Source organism: Phoenix dactylifera, chromosome 9 (genome assembly GCF_009389715.1).
Source record: "Phoenix dactylifera cultivar Barhee BC4 chromosome 9, palm_55x_up_171113_PBpolish2nd_filt_p, whole genome shotgun sequence".
Taxonomy (NCBI): Eukaryota; Viridiplantae; Streptophyta; class Magnoliopsida; order Arecales; family Arecaceae; genus Phoenix; species Phoenix dactylifera.
In genome coordinates, this window is record NC_052400.1 from 17,883,642 (window position 1) to 17,908,179 (window position 24,538).

Here is a 24,538-nt window from a genome sequence, read left to right on the forward strand (position 1 = left end):
GATAAAGATCTGAATTTCCTTTAACAAAATTCCAAAAAGCTGTGCAACTCAATAATCCAGTTTTCTCAAATTGAAAAGCCAAGAGAATGGCAAAAACCCTCCAGTCCTTTCTTCCAATCACCACATGTTTTAAGCATGAACAGTTGCTGTTAATCACTGTAGCTTGGGAGACAAAAGCATAGAAATATAATGATTTACAAAAATGAGGGACCAACAAATTTTATACTTGATCAGAGATCTCACCAGCAAAGTACTGGCATTGCTGCTTCATTCCAAATTTCACATTTATCTATGAAAATAAGCTGCTGCGCATCATGTCTAACTTCTATAGCATATTAGTAGAGTTACAACAACTATTAGTTTTAGAAAAAGGCAAGGCTGTTCCTATCATAATATGCTTGACTGTACATATAAACATGGATATGGAACAAAAAGGTTGAGCACGAATGATAAGGTCTCAAAAAGTCTATGCTGGCATTAAACAGCAGCGACAACTAGCGGTGTTAGGATGGCAGGAAGTAAGGATCCTCTTTGTTCTGATAGATCGTGAAAAGCTGCTTGGAGTAACGTGTGGCCAATTTGTAGCAGTAGTCAAGCCCCTGGGGATCATACCTCTCTAATTCCTGGGCAGACTTCTTGAGTGGCCCATGTGGATCACCATCCAAAAGAAACTCTGCCATCAAAGATCCCCTGGACCAACAGTAAAACTATCCATTAATCAAGAACGTTATGTTATGGCAGGGAATCTTACAGCCGACACAGTAAGGAAATATCAAAACAAATAACTGAAATCACTAAAATAAGCATGGCATGGACCCAAGAAAAAGACAAGTCAACAATCAGTTATGATCATAAACATGATGGGATACATTATACTATGCCATTTCCGTCTGCAGAGGCTTTATATTTCCACTTGGGATCATTTCATTTCGAACACCTTATCCACTTCCATGTTTAGGAATATTTAGCCTCAAAAATTCGCATAAAAAATGATAATAACCAACATACCTATTTCCATATATTTTGCTCTTCTTTTAGGTAACTTGGGACTGCAGTGGGACAAAATAAAAGCATGCCTCTGCATATCCTTCCTAGCAACTTACTATTTTCGCCTTTGCCTTTCTGTTCTCAAATACAAATCTGAATCCCCAACCTAGCCAGGCCTCCTCCAGACTTCACTAAACAGAATATGCATGGCACGGATGAAAAAAAGTCGATCATTGGTTGTAATTATAATTACAACCATAAATATATACTGTACTATTTCTGTTTGTGGAAATCACCTTATATTTCCATTTAAAGATGATTTGTTTTTGAACAGCTCATCCACTTCCAAGTTTTAAAAAAGATAACCTCATAAATTCACACCAAAACAAATATCATATATTGTGGAAGAAAGTAAAAGTGTGCTTATGTATATCTTTCCTACTAACTTGTGATGTTACTTGCACCCCTTTGTCTTTAGATCCTTCAACATAAATCTGAATCCCCCAATCCATATGGGCCTCCTCCAGATTTTGCTGAACAGAATAAGCATGGCATGGACGAACATTTTTTCTTCTTTCAAAAAAGTTAACCATCAATTGTGATCATAAATATAAGTGGAAACGTGATACTGCAAAATTTCAGTTTATAGATGTCTTATATCTCCATTTAAAGGGATTTAATTTTTAAACACCTTATACACTTCTGGTTTAGGTAAATCTAGCCTCATAAATTCAGAGTAAATAATTACAAGAAGAAAAAGCCTGTATCTATAATCTATACATTTCTCTCTTCCTTGATCTAACTTGAGATTTTGGTTGAAGTAAAAGCACACCTCTGAATATTTTTCCTAGCAACTTATCAGTTTCCCCAATTGTCTTCTGGTCCTCAACATAAATTGAACCCCGATGTAAATGGGCCTCTTCCAGATTTCATCAAAAAGGACTCGATCATCTGTGCAACTCCCAAGCTTCTTAACATACCCTTTTTCTATTATTTTTTAATGGTTGACAGAAATTCCACCTTAATGGTTTTTCTTCAAATCCGCAATGCTAAGTTTTCATGCTTCAGCAGCCTAATTGCCTGATTTTATGATTTGTTAAACATTTCAAGTCATTATTAAAATCACAAAACATACATTGTCATAGAGATTTATATTCTGGTATTTTAATCTCTAGCCATGTCGTGTAATATGTATTCTACATATGGGATAATTGCTTTCCCTGCATACACTGATGTATTTTAATCTCTAGCAACTAGTAGTGCATGTATGAAACCTTGGTTTCCATTGATGTTTTTGTGCTCTATCATAAGAGTGCAGGCATTGAGAGACAAGGCAATATTTAATCATATATTAAATGCATTATGCATTTACTGCCAGTATTTATCTATTTTGTCATACTTTCCCTGGTCAATTTACAAACCTAGGCCTATGTCACAAAATTGGATATAAAAAACAGGCGCATGGATCCGAATAGCTACCATAAATCATACCTCTTTGCATCAATTGTGTTAAACCCCCGGCTGTTCAGTAAAATTGTCTCCTTTATTGACTTCTCTTCTAATGTTTGTTGTCGATAAATAGCACAAACAGCTTTCATGCAGAGCTGATAGTCTTTTCCAAATGAGGCTAACATATCTGCTTCATATTCCCATTGTTTGGCATTCCTTTCCCGGCGGATATTAGACAAAACATCATCAAGGTCTACATCACTACTTGGTGCTTGCTCTTCAGAAGAAAAGTCATCAGAATTAGATTCAGCTTCCAGACTATCAGATCCACTTACTATGAATCCACCCAGACTTCCACCCTCACTCTCTGATCTGCCATCATATGATTCATCCTCTTTGTCATCTTCAATGTCTGAGTATCCAAGTTTGCGGCATGCAATTCCCCTATTCCCCGAAATCTTGTCCTTCTTATCAGGAGTTACTCTCTGAGCTGCTAGATCTCCAGAAGAGCTTTCTTTTGCCCCAGCATCTCTTTTGTCACGCACTCTTAGTGGAACTAAACGCCTCCTAGAAGGGGTTACAGCCTCTTGGATAGCATCACATTGTTGTTTAATACCCTGCGCCATGGCCCCAAATCTCATCTTTAGTTTGGCAATTGGAATATTATCATCATTGTCATCGCTCTCACTGTCACTAGTAACTACTCTCACAGCACGCTTTCTTTTGGGCGTTGGAGTTGGCAGAGAATTCTCGGCATGTCCCTCGCCATCATCTTCCACTCCGTAAATATTTCTTTGGTCGAAATGCATCATGTTAGAACTCTTTTTAGGACTTAGTTCAGTCTTGAAATCAAAACTTCCCGTCTTTGCATGTTCCTCTGCACCCTGATCTTTACCAATCTTTTCCTCTTCGCTGTCACTTATTTCGATAACTACTCCTAATACAGGCTTTCCAACAGAAGCAGCTTGGAATTTATCTTGCTTAATTCCTCTCAGACTCGAGTTTTCTTCCTCCAGCCGCGACACCCGTGCTTCCAACTCTGCACACTTCCTCTTCCAGACATCAACTTCGTTACACTTCTTCTGAAGAACTAACAAACTCATGATCCTTTCTTGAGCTCTGTGCTCTCTCTCGCTCACAACCCTAAAATCTTCTTTTAATCGAGCTATCTGATTCTCCAGCTCCGACTTCTCCTTCTGGACATGAAAACCCTCTACTTTCTTGGTTTGCCCTTCCAGCTCGGAGCACCGGCTTCTGAGAGCACCCAATTCTCTTTCGAGGCTATGGATTTTTCTTTCCCCTTCCGTTTTCTCGACTTCCTTCGCGATCAAGTCTTCCGAGAACTTGCTCTCCATCTCGGCCTTGAGGGTTTCCTCCCTCGAGATGAAAATTTTCTCCAGAGTCTCCGATTCCGACTTCCGCAAAGATGACTTTAGGAAGGCAACGAGTTGCGGATGCTGAGATCCTCCATCTCCCGACACTCCGACTCCTCGTTGTGGCGCCGGGATGAGAATTCCAACCCTCTCCTCCGTCTCCTCCTTCCGCTCCACCGTCGGTTCTTCTCCGCTTCCAACCCTCTTTTTTGCCTCCTCCTCCCCTTCCACCGTCGGCTCCGCTTCCTACTCGTCGTTCGATCACTACCAAAACCCAACCTTTCGTGCAGAGGCTCGGCTTTTCAACCGCGCTGGCGGAGGACTGCTCCTCCCTGGTGCAGTAGAGGCATCCGCGGAGCGTGCCAATGCCCGTTTGAGCGCGGTTGCGGAGGAGGGTTTGGGAAGGATGAGAATGGGAGGGGTTTCAATCATCCCCTCTTTCTTTCTCCCCTTTTCCCGTACGTTTAACTGGTTAAAACAAAAAACCAATCGAATGGCCGTAGCTCACATTATAATATAAAAAATAAAGTAAATTACAAAAAGCTCTACTTTACACTTATTACAATTGTACCCACACTTATAATTAGTTAAATTGACAGGTGTCAGTAAATTTATTAATCTTATATAAAAAGCCAAAATTATTCTTAAATGACGAGTAAATTTAAAAAAAAAATCCTAAAATTAAGAATAAATTATATCTATATCTAATAATTAAAAAAAATAAGCTAAAATTTGTTTTTATCTAATACTTTAATTCATAACTTAATAAAATATTAGCCAAATCATTAACTTAAATGAGATCTAAATGCCGCGTCAAAAAAAAATTTAGAAAATGATCAAACTGGACTTAAGTGATATAACACCGATCCAATAAGGAAAACAACAGTTGTGAGGTGCCATGAGTTTGAGCTTGATCTTGATAAATTATCAAAAAAAATCGTGTGTTGAGAAAAAATAATATATATCTCTCAAATAAGCAGATGCTTCTAGAATTTTTTCTTATAGAAAACTAATATCAGGAGTTTATCACTCGAGCTAGCTTGTGCATGGTTCAAGCCAAGTTATAGAACTGCAACTGATGCACCCTCCAAAAAGAAGAGTTTCACGCATGTACTAATTGGATCATTTTGATGATAGATCCCTAAAGCTATCATAGCTCCATACGTAGATATAGGAATTCTTATTTACCGCAATAATGTTAGCAAATCATGTCTATAGTATTTGACAAGTAGAACTTAAAATCAATAAATAATATACTGGCATCCCCGATCTCTATGATATGGTGGGCGGAAAAGCGAGAAAAAAATTTGATTAGAAAGGACAGAGGTTGGTCGGAAAGGATACTCATCGTTGGATATCGGTTGGGAAGGAAGTTTGTCTTTAGTCACTCTTGGTGGGTTGGTGAAATGAAAAAGAACTCGTAGACACTTAATCTTAAAGAGAAGAAGACTTTTGAAGACGTAGTACTTCAAAGAGTTCCGAGAGTTGGAAAATTGAAAAATGAGACTTATTTTCTTATGAAGGTAATTTTGATTTTTTACAGTAGATAAATGGTTTCACCAATACTGTCAATTTAAAGAAGGTAAGTGTAGACTTTTATAAAATATTGGGTATACGTGTAATAAACATAAATTTTAGAAAGATTTTTGTAAAATTATTTTTGTCATCTTTATTTTTTTTTTGATGTAGCATTTGGGTCCTATTAAAAGTTAATGATTTGACTAACATTTTAGTAAGTTATGGATTGGAGTATTGAATAAAAATAAATTTTGTAGGTTAAGCATAGTTTTTTATATTATTGTATGTAATTATAATTTATATAGAGTTTCAAAAAAGAAAATTGTGATTTAGTTAAAAAATAATTACAGTAACCGGTTGTAAATTGATTTCCTTTTATGCCCCTCACAAACCAACGACTAGGACTTAGCAAAACCCTAGGTTTTGATATCCTGCGTCCCACTTAATTCGGACCCTCCCCGAAACCCTCCTTGCCCTCGTCTTCTCGACCTCCTTCCCTGCTGCCCGTGACCCAATCCCTAATCTCTTATACTTCTCCTGCATTGAGCAGAGAAAACAGAGACAGAGGGAGACAGATCGACGAAACAAGGATGGCATCGGCGAAGGACGCGGATCCGAACCTTGGGTTCCTGACGAAGCGCGACACGGAGGTGAAGCTCCCCCGTCCGACCCGCGTGAAGAACAAGACTCCGGCCCCCATCCAGATCACCGCCGAGCAGATCCTCCGGGAGGCCCGGGAGCGGCAGGAGCCCGAGATCCGCCCTCCCAAGCAGAAGATCACGGACGTCTATGAGCTCTCCGATTACCGACTCCGCAAGCGCAAGGAGTTCGAGGACCAAATCCGCCGCGTCCGATGGCACACCGGCGTCTGGGTGAAGTACGCCGCCTGGGAGGAGTCCCAGAAGGACTTCGCCCGCACCCGCTCCGTCTGGGAGCGCGCCCTCGAGGTCGACTACCGCAACCACACGCTCTGGCTCAAGTACGCCGAGTTCGAGATGCGCAACCGCTTCGTCAACCATGCCCGCAACGTCTGGGACCGCGCCGTCTCCCTTCTCCCCCGTGTCGACCAGCTCTGGTACAAGTACATCCACATGGAGGAGATGCTCGGCAACGTCGCCGGCGCCCGCCAGGTTTTTGAGCGCTGGATGTCCTGGCAGCCTGATGCCCAGGGCTGGCTCTCGTACATCAAATTTGAGCTGCGATACGGCGAGGTCGACCGCGCCCGCGCCATCTACGAGCGGTTTGTCGCCTGCCACCCCCGCCCCCACGCGTTCATCCGCTTTGCCAAGTTCGAGATGAAGAACGGCGAGGTTCCACGGGCCCGTGCTGTATATGAGCGTGCTGTTGACCTCCTCTCCGAGGACGAAGAAGTTGAGCAGCTCTTCGTTGCTTTCGCTGAGTTTGAGGAACGGTGCAAGGAGGTGGAGCGTGCCCGATGCATCTACAAGTTCTCACTCGACCACATCCCCAAGGGCCGCGCTGAGGACTTGTACAAAAAATTCGTTGCATTCGAGAAGCAGTATGGGGACAGGGAAGGGATTGAGGATGCCATCGTGGGAAAAAGGAGGTTCCAGTACGAGGAGGAGGTAAGGAAAAATCCACTAAATTATGACTCGTGGTTCGATTATATTAGGCTGGAGGAGAGTGTCGGGAATAAGGAGATGGTTAGGGAAGTTTATGAGAGGGCGATTGCTAATGTGCCTCCAGCAGCAGAGAAGCGGTACTGGCAGCGATACATCTATTTGTGGTAAGAATGATAGGATTTTGTTTTATATAAAAAGATTTTGCTGATGATTGGTGTATTTCAATGGTTTATTTTGTTGAATCATTCTATACAGGATAAATTATGCGTTGTATGAAGAGCTTGATGCTGGAGATATGGAGAGGACTAGAGAGGTTTACAGGTTAAAAATTCCTACCTTTATTGGATAAACATACATCTATTCTAAAATATTAAAAATTAGAGTTTTTTTTCCCTGACATGGTGTTAGCATATGTATGAAAGGATTGAAGTAGAGGCTATCCTCTCAATTAGTTTGGAAACAATCTCTACATATATGTAAATACTAGATCCTTATATTTTCTTTTTTTTATAAAAAAAATAGCTTTAAAACAAAGCCCATATATATTATAGGAAAAGCATCCATGCTTAGTTCCACTTAGGGAACAACTTTAGTCATTGTTCATTCACATCTGATTGAGCTATAATACCTGTAGAAACGTAGGAGTAGGCATGGTCGGAGAGGTGAGTACTTGAGTTGATGCTATGTGCCTAACATCCACATGTTACTTTTTATTGGTTTATAAGCAATTTAGCTTTATGCTAATTAGATTGAAGAGTAGTTGGCATAATTTTTATTGGAGGGTAGGTAGAGTTTTGCTGAATATATGAGGCTTTACATCTTGTTACATGGGGTATAAGTTGGGTTGGGATTTGATGAAAAGTCTATTTATTGTGTGAATGGCTTTAGAATGTGATAGCAAGGAGATCGTAGTTAAAATAGGTGTAATGTGTTTCAACTGGAGGGTTGACTGTGATTCTGCTTTTGCTGTAAATACCACAACAAGATGGAAGGCATTGTCAACAGCTGTAAGTTTTTTGGAATGAGAACTGAGATGAAGGCTGAAGACAATTGCATGACCAAAATATTCTTAAAAATATGCAGATTGTGAGTAGCTCAATTGCTTTTATTTTTTGTTTGATTCTCTAGTTTTAACCTTGATACATTTGTAAGTGATTGTTGTAGGAAAGGGAGTGGTGTAAACATATTTTTCGAAGAAATTATGAAAAATGTAAAGGAGAGGGTTCACAGTGCATCTACTTTTTTATAAAGGTTTGTGGTTAGTAAGATTTTGGTACAATATCTAGGAAGAAGGCTTAATTGCTCTTCACTAGAACAACTAATTATTAACTCGACTATTTATTTGCAATATATGCGTTATCAATTTCTTGTATTTGTAGAACAACTTTTTATCTGCTTGTGGAACTTTGTATGCATGATAACTATTAATTATTACTTTGTTATGTTGCTATGTGTAGAATTCTCTTTTTCATTTATTTAGGAATAAATACATTTTGTTATTTGTTTTTTTGATGCTCAGACATTAAATAATGTCAATTTATTTTGCTTCCATAGGGAATGCATTAAATTGATTCCTCACAAGAAATTTTCATTTGCGAAAATTTGGCTCCTGGCAGCCCAGTTTGAGATAAGGCAAAAAAATCTTAAGGCTGCACGCCGAATCCTAGGCAATGCAATTGGAATGGCTCCAAAAGATAAGGTATGTATCATATTTTTCCTTCTTGTTATGGTACTGTTATGAAGAGAGTGTGTAATGCTTCATGATATTACCATTGGTTCTTGGCCTAATGCTCTACTTTCCTTAGATCTTTAAGAAGTACATTGAGATTGAGCTCCAGCTAGGAAATATCAACCGCTGCAGAACCCTATATGAGAAGTATCTTGAGTGGGCTCCTGCAAACTGCTATGCTTGGAGCAAGTATGCTGAATTGGAAAGATCATTAAGTGAGACAGAGCGTGCTCGATCAATATTTGAACTTGCGATTGCTCAACCTGCATTGGACATGCCGGAGTTGTTGTGGAAGGTATGTAGTTTTTCTAACCTTATTTGTTGTTGCCTTCCTTTCATGTATTGTACTGTTTGAGCCGTCACGAATCGATTTGAAGTTCTAGTCTGTAATGTATCATAACCATATTTTAATATGGTGGTGTAAAATGGCATATAAAATGTAATCCAAGTGAAAAATATGCGGAAAATGAATGTCTTGAAAATGGCCATCAAGAGAAGCTAGAAAAAGAATTTCACCAAAGTAAGTTGTCGATTCTAACAAAAAATCAATTCCTACCAGACACTTGGACAATGAAATAGACCTGAAATAGTAAAGAGGCTACATCTTTTTGGTTGTTTATGATTAGGATAATGTTACCTTTACTCTTTTTTGGTTAAGAGTCCTCGTAGCATACGTTTTTATTTACAAACGGCAAATTATCCTTCTATAATAACATCATTCTATAATAACATCTTTGATTCCTACTCTATAATCCAGATAGAATCTTACCATCTGTAGTTGAGAGAATTTCTAATTTTGTCTATTCGGGCCTTAATTTACCAAGCTAGAATTTTCATCCCATTTTACCTAACATCTTTAAATAAGTATGTGTTATGGCCCCATTTTTGTGTTGTTGAGCATTGATGAGTTAATAAATCATTGAGTTATTTCCATGCTGCGCAAAAATTTGTTAGGAAAGAAAAAATGGTCTAACACAATGGTCGATTATTTCATCTAGATGGAAGAATGGAGGGAGCTAAATAAGTATGTGTTATGGCCCTTGTGTTGTTGGGCATCGGTGGGTTGATAAACCATTGAGATAATTGCATGCTCTGCAAAAATATGTTAGGAAAGAAAAGAGGGTTACCACGATGGTTGATTAGGGGCGTAGTAAACGATGGATTGAATTTAGACACTTTAAACCATTATTCTACATTGTGGTTGCCATGGGTGCAAGTCGAGAGTGAAGTTGTTCACCTTGGACAATTGTCTCACTCTTACCACAGATACTTGAAGCCATGGAAGGATCTGAAAGTCCTTTTTAAACTCCTGTAACCATGTTAAGTGTGACTTAGTCCTGTAAATCCACTAATTAAATCAAACCATGGCCATCTAGCCTTTTCTTAATTATTTAGGATTGGCTTTATGGATCCTCATTTGCTATTCCTATTTAGGCCTATCGCTAATGTTATTCCAAGTTTCTCCATGTCCTTTCTTGTAACTTCTATTCGTGTCACCTTAGGTTTTCCTCTTCTTTTCTTATCACTTTCAACACAAAGCAAAGTACCTCTCATTTCTAGAACCCGGCCAGATCTTTGTTGTATATGTGCCCACCCTCTCAATCAATTTCCCATTACTTTCAATCAATACTCTGAACCATACAATGTTGGCATGCTAATGTTTTATTAAATTTTTCTTTAAATTTTCAATATATGCACATCTCACATAACATTCCAAGTGGACCTATCTACTTGGACCTATCTACTTCATCCAACCAACTAAAATTAGATTATGTATATCTTCATCTATCACATAATATTCCAGGCAGAATCCTCATTTAGTAATTTTTAAAATGATATCTCCATCTTTCTTTAATTTCTTTATCTTTTCACTAATATCTTATTATCCTTACTTTTAATGCATCTAACTTGATCAGTGTCTTTAGATTCTCTCTCTCTAGCTTTAGATATTTTACAAATATTATTCTTATATTTTTTTGAGCCAAATCTATCATATAAATATCATACACTATATCTTTAGTCTTACTAGCATTTTTGCGTCTTTTTAGCCTCCTTATATATCATAAAATCTTTGTCATTAATCATTATTTGTTTTTTCGCCATTGTTTAAAGCAGATTCATTTTATTCTAATTGCCTCTTGTATGCCATTATTCTACCACCAAGTTTTGTCTCTCTTTTCGCTTTTGGCTCTTCTATAACACCTTTAACTACCCTATTGGTACAATTGACCATTTGATCCTATATGTTATTTGGTTCCATCTTTAAGTTTCAATTTCTCTCCTTTAGTAATTTATCTATATAGAATATCCTCTTTTTTTTTTAAATTTAAGTTTCACTCTCTTATCTTTGGTCAATTATTAATTTCTTTTTTTCCCGTCTTCTCTTGGTATTGCCGTATACTTTTTACATGTTGATCTTTCTCTCCACTTGATAAAAAAATAATCTATTTGTAGTAAATTTGATCCACTCTTAAAGGTTACTAAATGCACATCTCTCTTCTTAAAATGCGTTTGCAATTGCTAGGTTATAAGCTATTGCAAACTCAAGAATTGAATCGCCCATTAAATTTCTATCCATAAAATTAAATCCTTCATGTACTCTCTCATATCCTATGTTGCTCTTCCTTATATTCCTATTTAAGTCACTACCTACAAGTACCATTTGTCCTTCAAGAATACTTCGCATCAATCTGTTCATTTCTTTCCAAAATTGTTGTTTAGTCTTCGCCATTAGGCTTACTTGTGGTGCATAAGTACTAACTACATTAATAATCTTCTCATCTAAAGCTAATTTAATAACTATTAACATATAAGTTATCTATTTTATATCTGCAATTTTATCTTTCATTTCTTTGTCTGCTACCATTCCTACACTATTTCTTTTATTATCCTTGCATACATATACTAGTTTATAACCATCCTCTATATCTTTGGATTTACTACCTTTCTATTTATTTTCTTGTAAGCAAGGAATATTGTTTTTTCTACATGTGGCTGGTTGTTTTTGGTCAATGACCTAACCAGCCTTTACTCATTTGTCTCTGAAACTATGCCACGTTATAGCTGGTCCTTTATAGACAAGCTAACCAGACCGTGCTCATTTGTCACTACAAACATGTCATGTTGTAGCGGATCGCTTATGGACAATGACCTACCCAACTCTTGCCCACTTTTTATCGCATATAATAGGTGGTGTCACCCCTCCACATTTCTCATCTGGGCTTGGGATCGTCAGCTCCACTAATTAAATCAAGGTTGGGGTCATGACTGTCAACTCTCCACTAATTAAATCAAAGTTGGGATCATGACTGTCAACCCTCCGCTAATTAAATCAAAGTTGGGATCTGCAGATTCTCTATTTATTTTTGAAGTCATATCATATTGGAGCTATTCCTTTTGAGTACACCTTATCAATTTAAATTGGATGGGTTGAGTTAGATTGATGGATTTTTGAACACATACCTCCACTTATTCTTGTGTTTGATCTTCCAAAAGAAATTGGGTGCTTGAGTGTTAAAAATGATCTAAATCAGATATAAAAAATTAGATGGACCAATATTTTCGTTCCGATATACTTGCCAATTTATATAAGGTCATTACTGTCTCATAGTATAACCTCTTGGTTCAATAATATCCTTTGTTCGCGATTCCTGTACCTATGTGGGCCCACTTTGTTTCTATATATATATCTCTGGTTTGTTATTCATCTTTAGCATTCTTATAAGTAACTGTGTTCTAATTCTTGAGTGTCAAATATCTTGTGACGAAGGAAACCTTTTTCATTTTTTGGGTGTATGTTCTACTTCTCATCACTGTCCAGCCTCCCAATGACCCAAAATTAGCCATAAGGACTTGGAGCTTTCTTTTGTGCTTATGAATTGTGGCTTTGTCTAATATAATATATGATAAGAAGGTGTTGATAAGTTCAGTGTATCAGAAAAAAATTACGATGATTGCAGAGTTTAAATTTCTAAATTATATGATCTGAAGTTCATCTTATAATTTCTGGGAAAAAAAGAGATTCTTGGAGTCTTCTATTTTCCCTTTATCTTTTTCTAGATCATTTTCTAGTAATAGTAATAGTAGTATGTATTCCTAACATATGTTTGGTGGAAGTCTAAGCTCCTTAGATTTTAAGTATTCCCTAATAAAGAAGAGGAGATCACCTTGGAGATAGAGGTTGATAGGGTAACTTTTACCTAACCACAACTCCAAAGGCATAGTATCATTCGATATAGGTGGCTTTTGGTCTTTGAGAGGGTTGAATGACACCACCTGGTGACTTGGTGTCTGCCTCGACCTAACCTAACAAATGTAGAGAATCTCTTCACTTGTTACATTTGGCTAAAGGCACAAAGGCCTCAATGGTGGTGCATCATTGCCGGACGAAGAGACACAGGCGAAAAATCCTTAATAACTTTGCATATAACAATGTTGGACAAGCACAACCTACTAGGTACTGGTCCTTTTTAGATCGTGTCTCGTTTAGTTTTCTTACTTTGATTTCTCTGTTATTTATTTTCAGCGTCAGCCTCAGTGAATTATTGATTGCATGTAAAATCTCTATTCATTCCATTATTGGGTTCTTTAATGCATCATGCAAATAATATCATCCAACTTTGTTTTTTCTATGGAGTTGAAACTTGAGCGCTGCTTTAGTGATGTACAAGCCTTGTCAACCATGCATTCAATGGGTTTCTGTAGTTAATTACATAATCAAGTGAATATGGAAATCTATCTCAAGTGAGGATATGATATATCTGTATTGCCAATACTGCCATCCATAGCTTGATGCAGCATCATCTGTTTCTCACCTTGCATTGCAGGCTTACATTGACTTCGAGATATCAGAGGGTGAATACGAGAGAACAAGGCAACTCTATGAGAGGTTACTTGATCGAACAAAACACTTGAAGGTATGGATTAGTTATGCCAAGTTTGAGGCTTCAGCTGGTATGGAAGATGAAGAGGTGGATGGGGAGGCTCAGGAAAGCAGTGATGATATCTCTCGTCATGAGCAGCAATTGGAGTGCATCCAACGATGCCGAGGTACATTAGATGAAAAATGAAATTAAAGTTTGCTTTGTTTGTAATTCTAAGATGGAGATAACTTCAACTTTCTCCCTTCTACCAGGTGTTTTTGAGAGGGCATTCGACTACTTCAGAACGGCTGCCCCTGAGTTAAAGGAGGAAAGGGGGATGCTCTTGGAGGAGTGGTTGAATTTTGAGAGTAGTTTTGGAAATCTTGGGGATGTCAGTTCAGTCCAAAAGAAGTTACCCAGGAAGGTAAAGAGGAAGAGGGCCATATCTACTGAAGATGGGACTCCTGCAGGGTATGCTTATTGTCTTCTGTTTTTAAATTACTTTTGATTCATAATTGCTTGTGAAATTTTGGCTTGTATCTTTTCCGTTTTTCCTCCATAAGAAGATTGAGCTGACATTAGTTGAATTTTATGCAGTTTTGAGGAATATATTGACTACATATTCCCTGATGAAGTGGCAATAGCTCCAAATCTGAAAATATTGGAAGCTGCATACAAATGGAAAAAGCAGAAAGTGGATTCTGATGAGGATTGAATGTAATGCATATATAATGGGTTGATATGTGTCAAATCATTTTTTTACTTTGGATTGAGATGATAGCGTAGCTGTTCGGTGTCTTTCTTTACCAATGTATAGTGAGATCAGAAACTTGTATGCAAAGATAATGGATTGATTCGTGTCCAGCAATGTTCTTTTCTTCAATTCATCTCTCAACTTTCTGTGACACTTACATCCTTTTTTAAATGTTCAGGGTTGGTAAGCATATATCCCTAGCCATCCATTTTCTCTGCCATCATTTGCAGTCTCTGAATTGACTATGAAGGTATGCAGTGCATTGTCCTTTTCTATTTATTTACTATTTTCGTGATTGATTATCTGGTGATTTTCAATCTGCACCTGTCTAATCTCTTTTTTTTTGTCATCAAGTTGACGGATGCTTGTAACGGCGTTGTTGGTGGTGTCCATTATAGCCGTAGGCTGGTCTGATTGTTGGTGTTGGTGGCTCTCTCCCCCCATCGGTTCCAGTCCTTGAACTGAAATTTTCGGAATGGTTGAGCATGATTTCCTAATAGATTAGGCGATCCTTATTAAGAGGTTCTCTTGTTTCGCAACCATGACAAAAGAACGAAGCTTCCCTTGATGCTTTCCAGTCACTTGGAATAACCAGTAACGTCATCAAGATGCCTTATATACTTTATGTGAATAGATGATGGTGATAATATTTGTTTCGAAGGGAAAGAAGTCGTGCTGATGGATGTGTTTGAAGTGTTTTGCGAGAGAAGGGTTTCTTTTATTTCACGGGAGCTCTCAGGACAGGCGTGATATAATAGATTACTTTCTGCTGATCTCTTTGGGCATTGAAAACGCAGTTGCGGAGCATAACCACTTCATTTTATAAATTAAGTGGTAAAGATCAACCTTTTCTTGTTGCCGGGTTCTGATTTTGTTGTGCAAGCTATAATGACGTCTTTGTGAGAAATACGGTGGGTGTGCTGCTACCCCTCCCATTGAAACTTAGAAAGAGAAATGCCAACAAGTTGAGCTGAATGAGATTGACGGGGTCAAGTTCGCTTAAATATTATTTTATCAAAAAATAAAGAAAATATCTGAGGCTTTGTAGTGAAGTGGTAATGGAAATCGAAGATATTCTCTCATTGACTTGTATGCATGCGGCTTGTGTGTTTGCTATTTTTTTCATGGATCCTTTGTTTATGAACATGATGTATCTCTTGCTCGAATCGTGTGTAACTAATCAAAGGTTAACGCTCTAGTTCCTCTGGCGCTCGTGTGTTCCACCAATTAAGCATGACTTGTTCCAGGCTAAGTCTCCTCAATTTATGTAATTCAGTTTATATAATAGTGCATCATACTTATCTGAACATATTTATGAGAGATTTCAGCGAAAATTTATAAAACTGATTTTTTTATTATAACATTTAGTGCATGCCTTGCTAAGTTCAGCCCAATTTGGATTATAACATTTAATCCGTGAATTGGAGATTGCTTTAATGGTCATACTCTTTGGGCCTGAGATTTGGGTTCTTGTTTTAAACAGTGCTTCCTCTTTGGACTTCGATAATTGGATAATGTGGGTAGATCCCTCCCTTTCTCCGGGAAAAAAAGGATGGAACCAAGTTTTAACTTGGACATTCTAAAGTTCAACACAAGGCACGAGCAATGAACGGCTCAATAATGTTTTTTTTTTTTTTTTTGGTACAATAGCGTCTCATAGGATATATATATATATATATATATATATATATATATATATAACGGCTCAATAATATTTTTTTTTTTTTTTGGTACAATAGCGTCTCATAGGATATATATATATATATATATATATATATATATATATATATATATATATATATATATATATATATATATATATGAGTGTAGTCAATAAAATCAGAAATCAGAAGTTGGTGAAAAGAATAAGAAACATTCATTTGGTTCTTTCGAAGAAATTCTTCTCAGTGATATACTGCAAAGGAGGCTATTTAGTCAATCACACTGTTTGTCTTCTGATAAATATAGGTAGCTCGGAAGGAGCTACATTTTCTAGAAAATCTGCACCTAGTATATACCTCGAATATACCACGCATAGAAGATACTCTCGGCCCTAATGACAAAGGTGTCAATTTGGAAACTGAAGCACTACATAGATATTTTTATTCTATGAAATAAGGATAAATATTGGTTATATTTGGTCTCGGGATCGTGAAACTACTTGGCATCTCCTCGACCATGGAAGGGACTCCAGGTTTCAATGCAAGAGCTGTCATTTCCATCATTTTTTCAAAAAGAATGGCCATTCCAAAATTAGGTCATTCCATCTTTTTGATAGTTTTATTCGGATTAATCAGGTTAAGTGGGTAGTAGGGCATTGACTGTTTACAAATTGTTCTAAACTATCTACTTGCTCTTCTTTATTCTTCTTTAAACCGAAGGAAGAGGTACCTATGGTACCTTAAGCTAATCCATCCCTACAGGGGAGTTTGTTGTATCAAATGTAACCTATATTTTTTACCCCACACCTTCACCCTCCTTTAATCTTCTTTAGACGGAAGGAAAAGGTACCTTTCATACCTTAAGCTAATGCATTCCTTTAGTGAGTTTGTTGTTATCAAGTGTAACCTATATATGTTTCTCTATGCTACCCCTCCCTGCTCTCAGAAAAAGCAAAAAAGAAAAAGAAAAAAAAATGCTATCGACAGATTAATGGATGGTTGTAGCTTCTCAAGGCATGATTATTTTTTCCAACTTTGAATGCCAAAATGCATGGTAAAACATTTGTTTCATGATCACACATCAGTATATTATATCATAAAAATTTCAACAAATAAATTTTTACATGTTTTAAAGACTATTTTAAACTATACATCAAGTGATCACAATGTCGATGCATTTCAATATTTGGAGAGTAAAATGCGTTTACCAATGATTGGAAACTATATACTCATTCTACCATTAGCCAACAAATGTATTGGGACGTGAAACATGATGCGTGGTTTCAATCATTAACCTAAATCAGTCACTATGCATTTAGGGTGTAAGTAACTGTGATATGCATAAGGATGCTGAAGTTGCCTAGAAAAGATACAAAACATAATTCTTAATTCTAAATCAAGGGGATGAGGACAAATGGACGAACATATAAGAAAAATAAAATTGATCTCCATGGCAATAGCACCATTGCACATGAATTATATGCATGACTCCTTTCACTTATTAGTCTTGGAGGTTTATGGCCACTAATCACTTCTATTACAACTAATGTTTAGTGTATGAAATCAGTGACTTTTCACCGTCAGACCTAGATTTTATGTGTGCCAAGTTAGAAACCTTGCATAAAGATGATGTAACTCTGTACATCCATAGTCTCAATTTTATGAAAAATTTATGCAGTGCAAAGAATTTACGCCAGAGCATCTCATATGAATGATACAATATTTTAGATATATATTGGGGATGCCAGCTAGTGTAATTGGTGAAGCCTTTTAGGGTTGATGCTGAATCTTGCGTCCATCATGATTTCGGCCAAGATTTCTTCTATTCTAGTTTTCAAAAATATTTTAAATATATTTTTATTTTTTATACCTTCCTCACATAAAAGAAAGAGGAAAAACAAAACCGATGACCTCTTAAAATCAGCACTAAAGAATGCCATCCAATCAACTATCCTATTAACCTCTCTTAAAATATATTTAGCTACATACTATTAATCTCCAAATGTCCAACAGTAATGGATGTGTATCCATCCATAAACAATTTGTTGACTTTAATCCAGAAAATAACTGTTCTAGATTGTTCTTCCAATACCTTCTTGGCATGAAGTAAAGAAGAATAACAAAACTGACAATCTCTTAACTAGGTAAGCAAGTCTAAATTTGCTTAAAAAATATGATCATATAAATTATATAGAACCTTACAAATATTGTCACCTAATCACTGATGCTAGGGTGACCCCCTGCCTTTTTTCGCTTCTTGTTTTGCGGGGACGGGGGTAGGTGGGTGATAACCAATGATTGACCATAGCTTATTTCGATCAAGATCTATCTTTTTTTTTATTAGACTGTCTTGACCTAAACTACCAGCATTAAGGCCAGACCTATAAACCGTAATGAAGAAGATATCTGCATTGCAGCAGCACTCTTATCAAAAGATTCAAAAAGACAACCGCAAGAACCGCCATCTTCCCACAGAAATGAAAGAAGTGGCTCCTCGTAAGAAAAGACAGACGTGATGGTTCAAACAAAGACAAATAATAGATTATGTGCATGTCCTCAGGGTACCTCGAAAGGTCACAATAGCTGTTTTGCATTAATAATAACAGTTGTTGTACTCAAGGCTGCAACGGTGGTTGTCTGCGCATGTGAAAGAGAGATTGCACACTACGAGATGGTAGAATGAGACTTTTTTTTTTTTTCCATATGCCAAACGCATGGACGACGACTAAATATGAGAATTGGATGCCTTCCATCTGGCTTGTCCGTTGGAAGCACTACTAGTCCTCTGAATACTGAGGTGGTGCTGGATGACTTACTCACATATTGAACAACCCACGGGTCTATGAGAAACTTTCTACTCACATGGAACATTTTCTGGTGGAAAGGGGCTCAGTGAGGGCTGCTACGCGGGTGGGATTAGTTTCCCTCTTCCTTCTTTTATATACCAAAAAAAAAGAAAAAAAAGAAAAAAGAGAGATTGCATGGGCCGTGGTACGAAGAAAACAAATGTATGCGGCGAACAAAGATTTCACAAATAGAGTTAAATTTGACTATTAACATGCCGCAAATAATCACATAGCTAATTAACAAACATTTGTAATAATCTAAAACTTCACCAATAAATCTAATCAGTACATAATCGATGTAGGACTAAACATTCACTTGCACAGATCCTTAAATGCTCCTTCTATTTAAGATCTGCCATCTTCACCCAGTTAAGAATCCAAATATATTCAAATACTACAATTAATTTTGACCAGTTTAAATATGCCTGTGTTGCAGTATCTTCTAATCTATATAGGTTAGGGAATGGATCCACTTTAATACTATTTGTAACAATTTAGAACTTTACTCATACATACTAGCTAGAAGATGTTAATTAGTACATAGTTGATGTGGAACTAAATATTCATCCACATGGGTTCTCAAAAAATATTAAGCTCATGTAACAAGCTATAGGTACTCTCATTAGGCAAACTCAAAAGGCAGTGGAAGATGGCGGAAGATTGGCAGAAACTGTCGTGATTTCCTTTCATCATACCAAGGCAGATCTCATCAACGAAGGGCGTCCTATTTGCCTTTTTTAACCCATCTCTGTAGGACCACCATGAGGCTAGCCAGGGATGAATGGTCCATCTCCTACTGAAGTAGGCTGTGGAATTTGGCCACATTCCATCTCAAAAGTGAAACCGATGGAACAACGCGCGCGCGGCCCTTGTCGTCATATCTATGGATGCATGAAATCTGTCATCAACGGGGTGTTTGACCTAACGAAAACAGGACAGACTTGATGCATGCTAAATTCTTTAATCATTCAACATTCTATGAACCATGAGTGATGCTTTAACAAGCATGATATAAGTGATTGAACCGATGATGACAAATCTACAATCTACATGTGTGCCCTTTATCCTGAGTATTTTGCGAGAAAACAAATGATCAAATGCCGCGTTAGACGACCAAATGATTCGAGGAGCATTGGACCCATCCTTCAACCTCATGATCCATATATGGACGCCTTTTTGAATAAATTCAGAAAAATATAGATCTTGTAGGTCTTTATTCTTGCAAACCATGTGAACTGAAAACAACTACATTTTTGTCACTCTATTCTGCCGCGTGAATTGCATTGCATGAGATTTTAGTTTAATGTATGGTCGTCAGATTTTGATAGGCTTTGGCGAAGGTACCGAGGCCTGGGGGGCCATGCCTCTCAACAATGGCCGCTGTGCTTCCTTGTCATCTATAATTCTATATCCAATTGCCATTCCAATCCCAGCAATTTAATATTCGACTGCCTCCGACAAGACCAGCAACTGCGAAGACGTTGATAAGATGCATGCATATGGAGCATTCCACGCTTACGTGCACTCCCTGGCGTCTTGCCCTCTGCAAAGGCCAAAGGTGGTCGGGAGATGAACATATCAAGATGCGTGCATGCATGTATGGCAGCATATCAAAAATCATACGGCGGATATCTAACTCTTTCATCGGTACGTCAGTTGCAGTCAAAATTTAACACAGTAACTATGGGTTCCATTGAACAGTTTCGTACTATATGTATGACATTTTCATGTGAGATTTCTATACTGCTACAGTATTTTTTTTTAATCAATATGCGGAAAGAGCGCAAGAATTTCTTGATGCAATTCTTGTTAAGAAAAATTATATGGAGTGAAAGGAATTTTTTGCCATATGGATGTGGCATTCAATCACATCTGTCTATCAAAAAGGGCTGGTCGGTAGGATTTTCGACTGCACTAGAAGAAAGGTTATAGATCGTTTGCAAATAAAGCTATTGCATGATTAGTTTTCATATACTCAAGCGAGGTTTTGTTTCCCTTCTTCATGTTGTTAAAATAACTAGGGAGCACCATCCACCTAGACGGTATGATTACTGAATCACTCTTCTCTTGAAATCAATAGGTCCTCAAATGGATGGCGATATAAATTTATGCTCACCTCCCATCTAAAAAATCCCAACATATCATGGCATGCCAACTTAGCACTAGCGGCCACGGTTGTGAAGGATTTCAATTATGAAATCCGTCGTAACTTGTTAATTACTTTACTAACTAAAGCTTTTCAAAGAGTTCTAGTTATAGAAAAACTAGGTTATTTATTTTAGACAGAATTAAAGTGGTGGCAATTACAAAACATAAGAGGAAGGTGGTGGCAACTGCAGAACATAAGAAAGGAAAATAGCAAGCAATGCGTGACAATTTAAAAGCTACGAAGTAGTAGCAGAGAATTAACTATCGATAATTGGTTTTGTTAAAGAATCCGCTTCTTATAGCTTTTCAAGATCTTATGAAATAATTTTTTTTGAGAGGAAGAGAAGATGACTCATTCATGCTTTAATTATCTAGATTTCAGTCCTCAGAAACATACAATTCAAAATGCAAGCTCAAAACCTCCAAAAAGTATGGTAACTAGGTTCATATGTTATTGCATGTTAAAGGGATGCTTTCAAATTTATTATCAGTAATTTTCAGTCCCTCAACTTATTACTAGTATTCTTTAGGTCTCCCAAAATGACAATCACGGTTGATGGCACATGGCTTAATGGGATATGACCTATATATACATTCCTATGGTTCCTTTTTTTTGTATTTTTTCCATATGACTATATGAGCGAGTTGTTAGGTTTTTAATTGAATCTTCAAGAAGGGCGGCTCACATCCATAGCATGAAGCAATATTTTTTTGCTGGTGTTAAGTATTTAATCTTCGTGATATCTATAGAATTTCATGTCCTAGCCGCCATGAGGTCCCTATCACTCAAATTCATGTGGTTGACCAAGCCTACATCCACCTTGCAAACTATTAATTAACCAAGCAACAACCTTAGTTTATAATTTTTTACAAATTAGGGTAAAATATGTTGACTCCTGATCCCTCGTGATGACATTATATAAAGCCAAAGCCTTTCTGCTAGCAATTTGGACGGATTTTGCGGATCTGGCTACCATGCTAGCAAGGCTTTGACTCACTAGGCATTTGGATCCTTAATTTCTATATAGAAAAAAAAATTAAAATAAAAGCAATATGAGTAGAAGAATAGATCCACTGTTGTGTGCGGTTAGCACGCCGATGCAGTGCTCGACGGGTACTATTAGAAGATGGATGGTCATCAAATAAGGTATCCTTAGGTGTCATATATGACAGTGCTGAGGAATGGGCAGCCATCGAGCATAGCCATGGTTCCTCGGTCTATGAGTAGGATCCCAAGTAGAATAGCTCATCTTGCACTGGAAGGGGAAAAAAAGAGTGGAATGGCTCCTCTATTCGGCTATCATTGCATCCCAGAGAATGTTTTTTCCTTTCTTGATAAATATGAGAGGTTGGGCATAGACAAAAGTGAAAGATAATAAACTTTTGGTGACTCAATCTCAATGTAAGAATTGAGTATGCATGTCATTATATTTATAATAACAGTAAATGGCCCTATATATCATCAAAATTACAAAAAATATTATATTTAAAATTTAAATAAGAAATAATAGAAAAATCTTTTCGATATAAGAGGAAAGAATCTCTTATGTTGCTATAATAGTCACGAAATCATAGAAGATTTGTTTGACTTCTTGTGAAAATTTGAAGAATCATTTCCAAGTTTAATAAGATTTGGAAAATCATTTTGATCCTTTATAATCATAGAGGATTTGCATGAATTCTTACTAAGTTGATGGAGATTTGGCGAATCAGTTTGTTTCAGTGTCGCTATCCGACATAACTATAGAGTGAAGAGCATTGAGGATCAATACTGCTAAATCCTACTAAAAGAGGCCTAGGGGTAGACTCATACTAGAGGGTTGTTTTAGTTGTCGAGTTCCTAGAAACTTATAAACCTCCCTTAACCGCTAGGGAGGACAATTAAGGGATTTTGTGAGTCACACTCATATATATGTGCATGGGAATGCAATTCATAGGGGGTGTGGTGGATTGGATCCAATCCCAACATAGGTTCACAAGGCTATCTCAAGATGGATGGTATAGTTTTAATTTCCAATGATGGGCAGTCTTTAATTATGATTAGTTTTTAATCTTAATGGACGCTCACACTTCGAAAGATGTGGACAATGTAACGCCATTTCTATTGGACAATGTATGTTGGAGTTGTCGGCAGGAAGGCCTATCAAAAAAAACGAGCTACATGTAACATATGGGAAAAAACTAAATGAGATCGCTTGACTGAGATGTGAAGTTCTGAAAATATGGGGAAAAATATTTTGGGATCTCAATCAATATATGGGAATCAAAAAAAAAGGGGGAAAATTATGATGTATAATATGATTATAATTATTTATTATCCTAAAATGTCAGTTATAATACTTAATCATTAGAATACTTTAATATTACATCGACCAATTCTCAGAATCAATTTATTACGACGGAGATTTTGGGCACAAACCGAGATGCCAGAGACATCCACTGCATGGTGACCGAGAAAGAGGAAGAGATTTGCTGATAAATAGTATGAGACCAAGGACAGGGCAGAAGATGGCGAATGCCAAGTCTGAGAGGGTCCAGTTTCAAGCGGATAAACGTCGAAAGTCGTCAGTGAAAAGGCCGATGGATACGATTCCGTGGCGTTGATGTCTCAATGTGCTGGCCCTGCTCGCCTGGGAAGTAGGAAAATTCCAAACGAGCTCTGACCATGCTCCTGCGCTCCGTATTCCTTACAAATGACTGTAATTTAAAGTTGTCTTTATCTTGTCTTTGATTTGGTGGAAAAACATTAGTATCAAGCACACTTGAGAAGCAGCAGAATTCACGGCTAAAATCTTGAATTGACTTAATTTTTTCTTCTTTTTTTTTTTTTTGCATGTATAACCTTTTAAATATATAAAATTATATGAATATCTTCATAAAATTACTATATGCATATAAACTAAAATAATGGAAATATCCTTATAGGTAGATATGCAAAAAAAGTTATAAAAGTATACATGCAAATAACAACTTTACAATGGATGCAAATAGCAACTGTATGGGGACATTAATGTAATTTTTTTATATTTAGAAGGGTATATATTCAAAAAATTTATTAAAAAACCAAAAATTGGAGAAATTTGCTAAGTTTCTTATGATTCAATTGGATCTACAAGTCAAAAAAAGATTGAGTCACATTGTCTTTTTTTTTTTAAAGATCATGACTCGGTCAAGTTAGAATATTAGGTAATTATTTTGGCAATGCTATTTTTCATTTGATTTTGATATAATTATCATTATTAAATCTATAGCATTTATATATTCTTCATTATTTTTAAAAGATTAAATCATATCAAATTTAAATTAATTATTGATGCTTAGATTAGTAAAATATTTTTTAGTGATTTATAAATGTTGAGTTGTTTATTTTTGAGGCAAAAATTTTGTAAAAGTAACATAATTCATTCTATAATAGTTGATATTAAAATGAGATCACGTGACATAATAATGCTAATCTTTTTTTGGCCACCTTTTTTATTAAGAATAACTAAATTATCGTTTTTGAATTTTGATCATTTTTATTGAATTTTTTTAAGTATATACCCTCCTAAATATGCGTTAAAAATATCTTTGCAAAGTTACTATTTGCATGCATATCCTTATAAAGTTTGGTTTTTGTGCATCTACC

General features: G+C 36.8%; 2 protein-coding genes across 4 annotated transcripts; one reads left to right on the forward strand and one right to left on the reverse strand.

The window, feature by feature from the left end:
* Window positions 1-226: 226 nt before the first annotated feature.
* Window positions 227-4,270, reverse strand: LOC103708939. Its single transcript, XM_008794093.3, has 2 exons — window positions 2,479-4,270; window positions 227-690 (listed from the first exon to the last, which is right to left on the reverse strand). Exons 1-2 carry the CDS (start codon window positions 3,789-3,791, stop codon window positions 504-506), a joined length of 1,500 nt encoding a protein of 499 aa, XP_008792315.2. The 5' UTR covers window positions 3,792-4,270; the 3' UTR covers window positions 227-503.
* Window positions 4,271-5,765: 1,495 nt separating this feature from the next.
* On the forward strand, window positions 5,766-15,463 carry LOC103708791 (crooked neck-like protein 1). Of its 3 annotated transcripts, none has more exons than XR_604364.4 (9): window positions 5,766-7,074; window positions 7,166-7,231; window positions 8,465-8,609; window positions 8,716-8,934; window positions 13,466-13,688; window positions 13,774-13,972; window positions 14,099-14,333; window positions 14,434-14,505; window positions 14,610-15,463. XR_604364.4 is itself a non-coding variant. In XM_008793981.4 (7 exons), exons 1-7 carry the CDS (start codon window positions 5,918-5,920, stop codon window positions 14,214-14,216), a joined length of 2,127 nt encoding a protein of 708 aa, XP_008792203.2. In that variant the 5' UTR covers window positions 5,766-5,917; the 3' UTR covers window positions 14,217-14,396. The 3 variants fall into 3 exon arrangements, 1 of the variants encoding a protein (XP_008792203.2); XR_604360.4 differs by having other exon boundaries at window positions 14,099-14,218; XM_008793981.4 differs by lacking the exons at window positions 14,434-14,505; window positions 14,610-15,463 and having other exon boundaries at window positions 14,099-14,396.
* The last annotated feature ends 9,075 nt before the right edge of the window (window positions 15,464-24,538 follow it).

Excerpts from the sequence above, each read along its gene's own strand:
- LOC103708939 (XM_008794093.3), bottom strand. The coding sequence starts at position 3,791 with ATGGAGAGCAAGTTCTCGGAAGACTTGATCGCGAAGGAAGTCGAGAAA. Across the intron at positions 691-2,478 it reads AACACAATTGATGCAAAGAG|GGGATCTTTGATGGCAGAGT; the intron begins GTATGATTTATG and ends CTGTTGGTCCAG.
- LOC103708791 (XM_008793981.4), top strand. The coding sequence starts at position 5,918 with ATGGCATCGGCGAAGGACGCGGATCCGAACCTTGGGTTCCTGACGAAG. Across the intron at positions 8,610-8,715 it reads GAATGGCTCCAAAAGATAAG|ATCTTTAAGAAGTACATTGA; the intron begins GTATGTATCATA and ends TACTTTCCTTAG. Across the intron at positions 13,689-13,773 it reads GTGCATCCAACGATGCCGAG|GTGTTTTTGAGAGGGCATTC; the intron begins GTACATTAGATG and ends CCCTTCTACCAG.